The following is a 13,260-nucleotide window of genomic DNA, read 5'->3' on the forward strand; positions in this document are numbered from 1 at the left end:
GTCATCTCCATGAGTAGGGTTTCCACACAGCTTGCCGCTGTGGTCCTTCCCTCTGTATTACTTTCCTTCCTGGTTCAACCTATCCCTTGGGCAACTCTTCACACATTCATGTGTACTTTGGCTCCTCCAGTTGCTTGAAACCCCATTTGGACAACCTCTCCAGGGCCTGAGCTTCTAAAGCAGAGAAAGTAGATAATTAAACCTAATCAAGCCAACTAAAAGCATTGATTACTGAAAACAGGCCCAAAGTGCAAGGAGACATTACCATTTTAAAGAGATTTAAAACCTGGAAAACAGGAAACACAGGGGCACATGTCCCTCCAGCATTGCAGCGAGGGCCTCCCCAGAACACTCCTGCTGCTTTCCTGCTATCACAGTCCTCGGTCAAACCCAAGAGCCCTTTTTTTTTTTTTTTTGCTTTACAGTGTGAAGGGGTAGTGGGACCAGATTCCAAGGAGTCCTGCCCTCAGCCTTGCCCAGATGACTGCAGTCATCCTGTGAACTTTGAGGAGAGCATCTGATGAGCTGCATTAGAAAACCTAGGGCTTCCCTGTCACTGCAGAGGCTTCTTCTGTTTATCTTTTCCATTTATCCAAATATCTATCTATTAGTGCCTTGCATGTGCCAGGCGCAGCTAGGTTTATAAATCTTGAGAATTGAGTGGAGGTGGGAGGGCGGGAGCAGACCCAGAGGCGGTCCAGGCACACCTGGGCCAGCAGGAATTGTGTGGCCAGCTTATCCAGCCCTGAGCGGGCACACAGCTACTAGGGGGGAGACCAGCAAACTTGGATCAGAAGTGATTCTCCCCAGAGGTGACTCAGTGAAGTCTGCTCTTCTTTTGTTGTTCAGTCACTCAGTCATGTCTGCCTCTTTGGGGGTTTGCTATAGGAAGAACAGGGTTTCAGCTGAACCCCCTGACCAGGCAGGGGAGAATGGAGAGGAGCTCTTTCTGGGTTTAGGTCAGTCGTTCTTAATCTTTTTAGGATCATAGTTTCTTCGGAAATATAAAGATACCTGTAGACTTTCTCCTTAGTGCTGTGCTGTGCTTATCGCTCAGTCGTGTCCGACTCTGCGACCCCAAGGACTGTAGTCCGCCAGGATCCTCTGTCCATGGGGATTCTCCAGGCAAGAATACTGGAGTGGGTTGCCATGCCCTCCTGCAGGGATCTTCCCAACCCAGGGATCAAACCCAGGTCTCCCACATTGCAGGTAGATTCTTTACCATCGGAGCCACCAGGGAAGCTTTCTCCTTAGTGTCAACTACAAATTGGCTCTTGCCATGGGCCCTTGTCATCTACCTGTCTACCTCTCCAACGGCTAAGTCATCTGCTGCTGTAGCTGCTGACCTTCCCCACCACCTGCAGAAATGAGGCCCTTTGTGCTTTGGTAGAGGAGGGGTGGAAACTGGCAGGATAGGTCAGATATTTTCAGGGGCTGATTTTATGAGCCCAATTCTTGAATCGCCCCATATGTAGAAAAACACTAAAATCCTTCATGATGACAATTGTTTCTCATGACTAGCAGAAGCCTCATGAGACCAACAGAAACCTGAAAAAATATGTGCTTGATTGCATGTATTCACCAAAATCACATACATGCTGTCCTTACCCCTAAACTCTTGGGAGCAGTTTCTCAGAGCTATCTGAGGTACTGTCTCCCAGGCTACAGCCCTCATTTTGCTCCAAAGAAAATTTAACTTGCAACTCACACATTGTGCATTTTTTTTAAGTCAACATTACAAAAATATGCATGCGTGTACTTTTTTTTTTTTTTTTGCCATGCTGTGTGTCACGTGGCATCTTAGTTTCTTGACCAAGGATTGAACTCACACTCCCTGCAGTGGAAGCTCAGAGTCTTAACCACTGAACCACCAGGGAAGTCTCTGCATAAACATCCTGTATAGTTAATCCCCAGAAGTGCATCCTTGGTTCCTGAGTCTTTTGAGAATCTCTCCCTTAAACCTGGAGTCTGAGCCTCTGCCAGGGCACTGCCTGCCAGGAACAGATGACTCAGCTCACTCTTCAAGGAGGAAAGCTCCTCCATCAGAGAGGCTGCAGGTCTCTACCTGCCCCTTCCAGCCCTGGGCAGGAATCTGGGATTGACCTCTGGATTGGCGCTGCTGACCCCTGAGGCTGACTTGGGGATGAACCTCCCAGAAGCAAGAGGACTTCTGAAAGCAAGTCCCTACTTCTGAAAGGAAAGCCAATAAATAAGTCTGTGTCCAGCCTCACCTGTCATCTATTTCCTCCACTTCCCTTCTGGTCCCCTCGCTGGGTCAGCTTGTGCTGGAAGTCTCCATGAAGGGAGTACCCTAAAGGTAACCCATGTGTTGGAAAGTGAGGGGCAGACAAAGGTGAGGTTTTCATCTTCCTTCTGCATTTGTTTACATTTTTTTTATCCTTGAGATAACTCTTTCCCTTCATTCTTCCAGTCTTGCCTGGCAGCAGCCTCACCTCAAAATTCTTTTGGTAGGAATGACCTGTGACCTCTCCTCACCCACTCCCCTTCCCTCTATCAGCCAGACAGACTTTCATTGCAAATGGACCCTGGCCTCCCCTCCCTTCTGAGAGCCTGCTCCACCTGCTGGCTTTCTCATCTACACAAATAAGGTACCTGCAGGCTTTCTTATCTACACAAAAGAGACACGTCCCAGTGGGGCCCTTCTATCTGCCAATTGGCTTTATATTCTCCTGCTTCCAGTCTGAACAAAAGCTTCCTTCTTTTGCTTGTGTCCCCAGGGGTGGCAGCAGTGTCAGTGGGAAACTCCCAGAGCTGACAGATGACAGGAGGGGATGAAGGGCAGCCACCAGCTTCCAAGGGCTGCACTTGCAGCCTCCTGACTCAGGGACACGTGCTGGTTGCCCTCCACACATTCAGGCACGCAGGTTAATCTACCGCTGGAATAAGCTGGGGTTCAGGGAACACTGGGACTCTAGTCGTTGAGGAGTGCACAGTCTAAAGCAGACAGGCAAGGAGCCAGAACTGACACAGACTAGCTGTAACCATCTAGGCCTGGCCCAGCTTTCCAACTTGGTTGAGGATCTGCTTCCCTCACACTCCTGAGCTGTCCCTCCGGCCTCAGCTGTTTCCAACCAAGGAGGGGGAAAGGAAGGGGCTGTGTGGGAGGCCTGGGCCCTTTCTTTCACAAGGACACAGGGGCTGGGGAGAACTTGGGGCTCCCCTCTTGACCTATCTGCCTTTGGAGACTGAAGTCCCCTTGAGAGGTGTTGACTGGATGAGAACACTTCTTGAGGATAGCCTTGGAGGAGAGGGAGCCATAGAGAGGATGAGGCTCCTGGTGATAAGAAGTGGCCCCTGTTGCCAAAGGGTCCTATCCTACCTCACCTCTGCATCTGGGATTCTGAGTACCTCCCCACTCATGCATTGAAGGCCACTGCCAAAAGGGACCCAGCCCAGACAGGATCCAGTCTCCCTTCCATATCACATCACCATGGCAACCATCACTTAAGAGGTCCAAGTGCTGATGGAGGACCAACCCATGAGGACAGGGAAATATGCCCTGTCTACTCCAGGAACTTTGGGGGCTGGATAGTACTCAGCATCCCAGGGTTGGGCAGGAAGATGGGAATAATGGCCCCCTCTCCCATCTCCAGAAGTTTTCTGCCTCCCATGGAGAAACTTGAACCTGGGCTTAGCAGACCCTTACAGATCTGATCCCTTCAAACTGGGAGAGGCAGAGCTGGGATCCAGCAACCCAGGGTCTGAAAGCTACCTCCTGTCCTTGGCTCAGCTCTGATTAGAACCCTGACTTTCGACTCTGTGACCCAGCATTTTCCTGCCCTGGGTTCTGAGGAAGCCTATCACCCTCTACTCCCCACCCTAGCACCTTCTGATGTCAGAGGCAAATGAGGCCAGATCAGAGGCACTGCGTGTCTATTTCCTGTCACTGCACCTGCGCCAGCTCTGTGTCCCCTCGGGCTTGGGATGTTGGTGTCGCCATGCCAACAACAACATTTACTCTCAGAGGGGCTGTTACCAGGCTGCAGGCCCCTTTGTGCCAACCTCAATATCACCAACAATATGACTTGCGGAAAGTGAAAGCCCAGCCCCCAGGACACTGTATTCCATATAAGATTCTCCCCGCTGCTCCCAGCCTTAGTTTACGCATCTGCATGGTCCTATATGGGAACCTCTGTTTGCAGCCCTCCCCTGGGTCGCCCAGGACCGGTCCTTCACCCTCTTGGGCTCCTGGAGTACATAATCAGAGATGTCTGCGACCAGTAGTAGCCATCAGGCTGCTTTGCTCAGAGGTAACTGTCCACAGCCCAGGGACACCAGCCTTTCCTGGTCCCTGTGACCAACCCTAACCTGTCAGTACTGCTGAGCCCTGACACTGTCCCTTCTTTTTTCCCCTATGTCATGACCTTTTTTGACTTAACCATGGAGTGTCCTTCCCTTAATCTTGACTCTAGGGCTGGTTACTTCCTGCAGTGGCCTTCTCTCCTTTTCTTCCTACTAGTCCTCCTGCAGGTCTTACTAGTAGCCCAGAACTACCACCTGGTGAGAAGCTAGCTCCCCGCACCCCGCATCCCGCCGCCTTCTGTCCAAGTAAGCAACAAAGCAGCGGGCAAAGGAGGACAGAGCCTCCTGGATGCCTTCTCCTGTGGGAAGAGGGCCACAGCGTTCAAACCCTCCCGCAGACATGCCACAGCTTCCACTGCTTCCAAGAGGCAGGCTACCAGGAGGCATTGCTCTCCAACGGAACAGCAAGAGTGCAGCCCAGGGGAGAACTACTGCAAGGTGTGGGGCGGGGCTGTTATAGGCCCTGGGCAGGATGCTGCCAGGAGAAGCTGCTGCAGGGCTGGAGGAGTGCTGACATCCAGGTACCTCCAGTAGGTGCTGGGAGGGAGATACCGAAGCCAGAGAGAGAGGAGTCGCTGTTGGATTGCCCTGAGAAGCTGAGTTTCAGTCCAGGACCCGCTGGCCCCTCCTGAACTGGCTGCTCCTGAACTTGCAGGCTCTCTCTTCACCCAACTGGTCCTACTCAACACTTTGCACCACACAGCTCAGTGCAGCCTGTGTGGAGCATGTGGAGACATGAAACCAGTCCCAGCCCTTGCCTGCAGGCCAACAAACTCCAGCCCCGACCCTGCTCTCTGCAAGGCTGCAGCGGTGGCCTCTCTGCCTGGCACTCAGCCAGTCGGTCTCAGGTGAGACAGCGCCCCCCAGCCTGTAGCTCTGAATCCCTCCTCTGTGCTCCTTCAACTCCGAGTCCTTCCTCCCTTTGGCCCCATAAGTTCAGAGCCCCGCCCCACCTGTCCCCTAGCCCTGACCCTTGCCCACTCACTAATGCCCAGCTCTGAGCCCCACCCTTTGGCAGGCCTCCAGAGCTGAGCTGTTTTTACCAACCTTCTCAACCTCTATCAAAACCTCAACCTCTCAACCTTGTCAGGCTGACCCTTAGCTTTGAGGTCTACCCTCCTTCCCCATGCCCCACCCCTTCAGGATTTCCCCTAACCCTAACTCCCCACCCCCACCCCCACTGTAAAGCAGTTCCTGTGCCTCTCCAGGTGGCAGAGATAGGGGAGTTTCAGGTCATGACATCCACACACAGGGTGCTCTCCCCTTGGGGCAGGGGCGGGGACTTCGCAGAGGACCTGTCCCCCAGCACATGTGTCACTGCACTTCCCCGGGCAGCCCTGCTCTGTCTCAGGCCTAGACCACCTGACCATCCCAGAGGACAAGCCGCTTCCCACTCCACTCCTGGTGATCATCACCCCTCCAGCCCCCCCCCTAAAAAAAAAAACGTGAGTGTCTACCCACACCTGCCTGCTCCAGGTGGTGGAGGCAGGAATAGGCAATAGTGGCTGAGGCCAGTGAGATAGGCAGCCAGCCCCCACCTGAGTCCAGAATTCACAGAGCTCCCCATCCCTCACTCTTCTTTCACTTTCTCTTCCAGAGGAAACCCTGTCCCACCTTCTCCTGCCAAGGCAGTGACTGCTTCAAAGTGACTGAGGGCCTGCACTTCTGTGAGGTGAGCCCTGGAGTGCTCCAAGGTCGAGCGCTGCCCTCCCTTAGAACTGCAGGCCTCCTCCTGCCTGGACAGAGCGGGGTCAGCAGCTGAATCTGGCTGGAGCTAGACCTGCTGGGGCCCAGGCTGCTGGACCCCTCTAAGCTCCACATAATGCTGAAATCCAGGATAGCAGCTGGAATCCTCCAAGTCCCCGTGACATGCCCTTGTTTCTGATCACCTTGGATGTTCTCTGAGGACTAGCTGGCTGGGAACCAGCAGCCCAGTGAAGTTCAACTCAGCCCACAGCCCCACTTCACTTTTTTTTTTTTCCAATATTTATTTATGGCTGCATCTGGCTTTAGTTGTGGCATGTGGCATCCAGTTCCCTGACCAGGGATTGAATCCTGGCCCCCTGCATTGGGAGCATGGAGTCTTAGCCATTGGACAACCAGGGAAGTCCCCCCACTTAACATTTTTTGCCTGCATGAATGGGGGACGAAGGCAAGGGGAGGATGAATAGTCTCGTCTCTTCTTGTAGCTGAAACAATCCAGCTCAGGCCACACTGCAGGGTGCAGCCAGGCCTGCACGGCAGGGACCCCCAGGTGTCACGGGGCTGTGGCTCAGCCCTGCTACCAAGAGCGCTGCCAAGCCTCGGGCCCTGACAGCTGCCTCCAGCTGGATGGGAACCTCCATTTCAACAGGGCAGCACCAGGGGCCACCAGGAGCCCCCTGCACGGGACCCTGGCTGCGGCTGCTTCTCCTCCACTCTGCCCTGCTCCTGGTCCTGCTCCCCTAGCTAGGCCAGGCTGAGTCAGGGAGAACCAGGCAGGAAGACCCTTTAGGCCCTGGAAGTTGCCAGGCCCACTGCCAGCTCTGATTCCTGTGACTGTATCTTTAGTGAAAGGGATTTATCAAGACTGCAGCTCTGTGCTAGAGGTCCCAGGGCCTAGGCCTGAACATGATGCCCTCCAAGGGGGCAGGCTGGAGTTTTGTCTGATAAAACAGAACAATCTCCTATCTGATCCCCATCAAGTTCGAGGACCCCAAAGTCGTGAAGGAGCAGTTTCTTTATCTGTAAAAGGTGCCCAGTCCTGGGACTTCACTGATAGTCCAGTGGTTAAGACTCTGCCCTTCCAGTGCAGGGGTGCAAGTGTGATCCGTGGTTGGGGAACTAAGATTCCTCATGCCTCTGTGTGGCCAAAAATACAAAAAGCAGAAGCCAAAAAAAAAGTGCTCGTCCCTGTCCACTTTTCCCTGATCCTCCCCAGACTTTGACACAAAGAGAGGGGCTGGAATTGGGGTTCCCCTGATTTCCTGAAGTGACCTCAGCCCTCTTTATCTCGAAGGATCTGAATCAATCCCCTTTCCCCTCGTCCTCAACTCAGCTTTGAAACCAAATTCAAATAAACTTGAGCTCCATTTGTGCTGTGGATATTTCCAGGAAAAGAAAATTGGGAAGAAGTTACTTTCTCTGGAAGAGATTTACTTATTCAAATTGGTCACTAGGGCAGCAACTCTGAGCTTAGGGGAAAAGGACGGGGAATGGACTAGAAGTCACATGGTCACTCCTTCCCCAGCACTGACCCTTCAGTTTGGGTCAGAGCTTAAGAGAAAAAGTACTCATTAAGATAACTCACTAACTCAATAAACATGTTCTCAGGGTGAATTTGTGTGCCAGAAACAACACTGGAGTGATAAGGAAAAGATACAGCCTGTTCTCAGGGAGCTTACAGCTTAGTGAAATGGCCAATAGACTGGGAGAGACTGGTCCTGGATACCCTAATCTGAGCTGGCCCTTCGTCCATCTGGAGCAGCCTCCTTATCTTAGGTGGAGAAGGGCAGGCCCCAAAGGAGGAAAGCCTTGCCCAGTGGCCAGTGAATCAGGGGAAAGGGCTGGAAACAACAAAGTGTAGGCTCAGGCTGTTGTGAGAGCTGAGCTGGGGGGGGGCCCTCCCTCGATGTCTCTCCTCAGGAGGAGAGAGAATGGGGCCTCAGCACAGGCGCTGCATATGAACACGGTCACACCCTTGACAACGCGCGTTGGCCTCCTTTTTCCCCACACAGCCCCATGAGGCAGGCAGGATGGGCTGGTCCCGTCACACTCCCCTGCTGAGGCTAAGGGAGGAAATGCGGCCGTGGGTGGCAGTGTCCGCGGCATGGAAGCTGGAGTCTCACGTTTCAGTTGCAAGACCTTGGTCAGGACGCTTAACCTCTCTGAGTCTCAGTTTCTCCACCTGGAAAATGGGGGTATGTGGTTCTTCATAGTATTGTTCTTCCTGAAGCTAGGACAGGATAGGTACCTGGGGAGGAAGCGTTCCAGCAGAGGCCAGTGTCGGCCTGCCTGGAGTGCGAGGAGCTGAGGATGAAACGGAGAAAACGTTTTCCCTTAAAGTGACCATCTTCCTTCCAGGTCCTGGATAAGGAACTCTGGCCGCTCGAGGGCTGAGGATGTCGGGGGGAGTCCTTAGGAAAAGCTTTCCAGAATAGGGAGCCGAGGGTACCACAGGACTTAAGGAGTTAACGGAGCGGCGGAGGGCGCAGGGAGGAGCCCCCCAACCCCCACATTGGCAAGCATGCTGGGACTTGCAGGCTGGCTGACCATCGTGTGGCGTAGGGGCTGCTGGGAAATGTAGTCTTTGACCGGTCCCGGCCGAGGTTCCGCACACCCAGCAGCGGTGACAGCTCAGGAGGTAGGCGGCAATAGCAGGGGGCCAGGAGTGAGTGCGGGGCAGGGAAGCCAGGGCAGGGCTGGACAGGAGGGACTGGGCAAGCTGAGAGCTGGGTGCCCTGTCCTGAAGCTGTCAGAACCGGACACCCCCAGCCTTTGGCTGATGCAATGTGGCCTGCTGGGCTGGGGGAGGGCCAAGGAGTAACGGGACACTTGCCCATCTCCAAGGCAAGAGGGACAGGACTGGAGTCCTGGTCCAGAATGAGACACTCCCTTCCCAAGATACATGCAGATACACCCCTGACACTTCCCAGACAGCTGTTAGCAGAACTCACACTGCTCCCCCAAAAGAGAGGCAGAGCCCCCGTCCTGGAGCAGTAAAGACCATAGCCTCCTCTCCGGTAATGGGACAGGGCACCACACGTCCTGCAAGTAGACTGGACCCCACTAAGGAGCGACTGGATGCCCTTCAGGACAGAGGCCGGCATAGCAAGTTGTACCTCGCATCAGAGGCAAAGGATGGCAAAGGGGGAGGGGGAGGGAGAGGATGGGGCCTCCTCCGCCTTCTCCCAGCAGAGCCCCCCATCCCTGCCGGTGGTCCTCAGAGGCAACTCCATCACATCCCCGGTGACATATTGACCTAAAGAACCTCCCTTCTGCCCTTCCCCAGGGTGTGCACCAGCATGGACCAATCTGTGGCCATCCAGGAGACCCTGGCTGATGGGGAGTATTGCGTGATCATATCCTTCCCTGCAGCCTGGAGCTCCCAGCCCCAGGGCCTCCCTGCCTGGGCTTGGGAAGTGGAATGGCAGGTGTCTACGTGTCTCTCTGGTTGCCTCCCTCTCTCTGTGCCATGGGGGGAGGGGGAGCGCGGGGGTGGAGGGAAGGAAACCAGTACTTACTATGTACTCAGTTTTGGACTCTCTGCCTTATGCTTTAAATACTCAGTTATCCTCCCACCCCCTGTGAAGTTGGGGGTTGATATCCCTATTTCACAGATGAAGGGTTAGAGAGGTGAAGTGACCTGCCCAGGGTCACACAGTAAACTGCATGGGTGAGGGCAGGGCAAGCCAGGGCAAGGCTGGTGGGGCGGGCCGGGTTGGGCAAGACCTGGATGCAGGCTTCCTTTCCCTTTGCCTTGACCCTGAGCGGCAGGCGGTGCAAGGTGTGCTGTGCGAGGGCGACAGCAGGCAGAGCCGCCTCCTGGGACTTGTGCGCTACCGTCCGGAGCGTGGTGGCCAGGAACACGCGTAAGTGATGGGGTTGGGCCTTGCCTGTTTGGGTTTATTATTTTCCATCATCCCTCCAGCTGGATTTCACACCTTCTAGGACAGAGTCTGAGGCTTCTAGAATAATTATAATAATGATAGTTAATAGTTTCTGAACACTATATGCCCAGCCCTATGTATTATTAGCTCATATAATCCTCAAAATCTGATGAGAAACCCCGTGGCCTGACTGTCTTGGATTCAAACCTAGGCTTTGTTACATCTTGAGCAAACCTCAATGTGTCCAAACTAAAGATTAAAATGAGTTTCTGCATATAAAGTAGTTAAAATGCTGTGAAGTACGTAAAAAGGGCTCCATAAATGTTGCTAGTAACACCCACCTATTACCCAGAAACAGCGAGAATAATGATCAAAGTTCTCACAGCTGAAAAGTGACCCTCAGGGTCTCAGATCTGGGAAGGAGGAGCCTTAGACATTTTTGAACCCATCACCCTTCCTTTACAGATGGAAAAGCTGAGGTTCAGGGAGGGAGAGGAGGAGGTGAGGATTACCCTGTTCTTGTCATATACAGTCCTAGAATGCACAAGGGGGGGATTACACATGGGTTTTACTAACAAAGCGGGGTTCCCAAAGTGAGGCAAGTCCAGCCTTGATAACCCATCAGTCTCTGATGGGCACCATTGTGCAGAGAAGCATGAGCACAGCCCCCAGGGACCAAGGAGAGAATGCGAGCCGAGCACGCTGAGGCTTCCACAGTGGACCGGAGGAATGGCCCCGTGCACCCTGTCCTTACGATGCTTCCTGCCCTCAGTCTCTTCCTGTATACACACCGGAGGATGGCCATCACTGGGGACGATGTCTCCTTGGACCAGATCGTGCCAGTCTCTCGGGATTTCACACTGGAAGAAGGTGCCACAGTGGGCGGGATGGGATGATCCCTCTCCTCAGGGCCCCCAGGTCATTTCTGCCCTTGTTGGGGGTGGAGTGGTGGGAGCAAGGATGATGCTCAATGGCTAAGGGCCTTTTCCTTTCCCTCCCTGCAGTGTCCCCAGATGGTGAGCTCTACATTCTTGGTGAGTGGGCCTTTCAGTCTGAGTTGGGTCCTAATTATCTATAGTGACCTGTTTAATATCTACCTTATTTGCTAGACTGTTTAGTTCAGTTCAGTGGCTCAGTCATGTCTGACTCTTTGCTACCCCATGGACTGCAACACTCCAGGCTTCCCTGTCCATCACCAACTCCTGGAGCTTGCTCAAACTCACGTCCGTCAAGTCGGTGATGCCATCCAACCATCTCATCCTCTGTTGTCCTCTTCTCCTCCTGCCTTCAATCTTTCCCAGGCTCAAGGTCTTTTCCAATGAGTTAGTCCTTTGCATCAGGTGGCCAATGTATTGAAGCTTCAGCTTCAGCATCAGTCCTTCCAATGAATATTTGGGACTGATTTCCTTTAGGATTGACTGATTTGATCTCCTTGCTGTCGAAGGGACTCTCAAGAGTCTTCTCCAACACCACAGTTCAAAAGCATCAATTCTTCAGCACTCAGCTTTCTTTATGGTCCAACTCTTACATCCATACATGACTCCTGGAAAAACCACAGCTTTGACTAGATGGACCTTTGTTGGCCAAGTAGTGTCTCTGCTTTTTAATATGCTACCTAGGTTGGTCATAGCTTTTCTCCCAAGGAGCAGGCATCTTTTAATTTCATGGCTATAGTCACCATCTGCAGTGATTTTGGAGCCCAAGAAAATAAAGTCTCTCACTGTTTCCATTGTTTCCCCATCTACTTGCCATGAAGTGATGACTGGATCCCATGATCTTAGTATTTTGAATGTTGAGTTTTAAGCCAGCTTTTTCACACTCCTCTTTCACTTTCATCAAGAGGCTCTTTAGTTCCTCTTCACTTTTTTTTTTTTTTGGCTAGATTATAGTCACAGTAGTGAAGTAGTAGTCATTATAAAAAGTATTGATAATAGAAATGAATACTTGGTCAAAGATGATCTTGGCCAGGTACTATGCTAAGAGCTTTACACACATCAGGTGGTGCTCTCCTCACAATTCTATCAGGTCATCATTGCTTTCATTCCTGTTTTATGGATGAGGTAATGGAGACCCAGAGAAATGAGGTAATTCAGTAAGTGGTGGGATTCAAACTTGGACTACAGACCCTGGAGCACACACTCTTGATCAGTCTGCTAGACTGCTCCTACTTATTCACTAGCTCAGCACGTGTTTTGGGCGATCAGGTTACGCTGTAAGCCAGACACCATCCACAGGCTGATCTCTTCAGCATGGTATTCACAGTGCCTAGCATGTCTGACTGCCAGAAAGCCCCTCCGTCCACCTCTGTGTGCTTTTCATTCCACTTGGGTGGTGGTGGTGGTGGGCTGGGGGAGTGGGTAGACTATAGTTTGAGAACTTGGTCTCTTCTGTCTCCATCCAGAAGTCTGTGGCAAGGCTTACTGGCTTTTCAGAGCCTAGGTCCACCCCCTCTTGTAGACTGAGGGTGTTAATTTGGAGCTGGGGGTACAAAGGGCTCCGTATCGTCCTAGCAACAGTCATTAAGTTGACCCATAAGTCAATTGCTTAAGGGTCAAAGGGGCTTTGGGAGCTTGGGCTGCTGATACTCCATTCTGGGGGCTCCAGCCCAAAGATGCACCTTAGCATCTCAGAAGCCAAGAGCTCATGTCCTGCTTCCCCTGCACAGGTTCAGATGTCACCGTCCAGCTGGACACAGCAGAGCTCAGCCTCCTGTTCCAGCTCCCCTTTGGTTCACACACCAGAACGTTCCTCCAGGAAGTTGCCAGGGCCTGTCCAGGTAGGTGAGACCCCAGGCTCCCTGTGACAGCGGGGGGAGGGAGTGGCTGGGCATTGACCTCCCCACCACCAGTTGACTTTGCACACTTTGAACTCATACTCCATAGTTTCTGTGCCCTCTTAAAGCTATTGGCATGAGGTCACAGTGCCCCCAGGCCACCAGCTGGCCATGGTGTTTGCATTTCTGTTTTCCCATTTCTGGATCAGAGTTTTAACTCCAGCAGGGCCCCTTTGCCCTCCTTGCTCTGAGCAGGGCTGAACGGGGTGAGGTGTGATTCTAATACAGAGTCTTCAGTAAATTAGCAAGATCAGCAGCTTCTAGAGGCCCATCTTCCCTCTCTCTGCCAATGACAACTAGAACCAAGGTAGGTCTGCCCTTGAACCCTGTGCTCCACTGCAACTGAGAAAATGGTCTAGCTTTGCACTAGCAGAGAGAGGTTAGTGGCCTCTAGGGCAGAATCTGTTTAGACTAGGAGATTAGCTAGGCAGGTAAAGGAGAGTTGTTCAGATCAGAAGATCAGTCAAAGAATATGCAAATTCGAGCCACCAGGTGCAGAAGCTTGGCTGTTTACCC

General features: G+C 52.7%; 1 protein-coding gene across 3 annotated transcripts in view; it reads left to right on the plus strand.

The window, feature by feature from the left end:
* The first annotated feature begins 8,556 nt into the window (after positions 1-8,556).
* The window catches only part of INPP5B (inositol polyphosphate-5-phosphatase B), a 54,858-nt gene continuing 50,154 nt past the window's right edge, over positions 8,557-13,260 (plus strand). For 2 of the 3 annotated variants that reach the window (XM_070786821.1, XM_070786822.1), the window contains exons 1-6: positions 8,557-8,665; positions 9,314-9,383; positions 9,799-9,893; positions 10,684-10,781; positions 10,916-10,945; positions 12,577-12,687. In XM_070786821.1, coding sequence (XP_070642922.1) covers positions 9,327-9,383; positions 9,799-9,893; positions 10,684-10,781; positions 10,916-10,945; positions 12,577-12,687 — 391 coding nt within the window. In that variant the 5' untranslated portion in view covers positions 8,557-8,665; positions 9,314-9,326. Of the gene's footprint in view, positions 8,666-9,313; positions 9,384-9,798; positions 9,894-10,683; positions 10,782-10,915; positions 10,946-12,576; positions 12,688-13,260 lie in introns of those variants that run through there. The other variant, XM_019957798.2, reaches the window with a different exon arrangement.

The sequence above is a fragment of the Bos indicus genome, chromosome 3 (assembly GCF_029378745.1).
Source record: "Bos indicus isolate NIAB-ARS_2022 breed Sahiwal x Tharparkar chromosome 3, NIAB-ARS_B.indTharparkar_mat_pri_1.0, whole genome shotgun sequence".
Lineage (NCBI taxonomy): Eukaryota > Metazoa > Chordata > Mammalia > Artiodactyla > Bovidae > Bos > Bos indicus.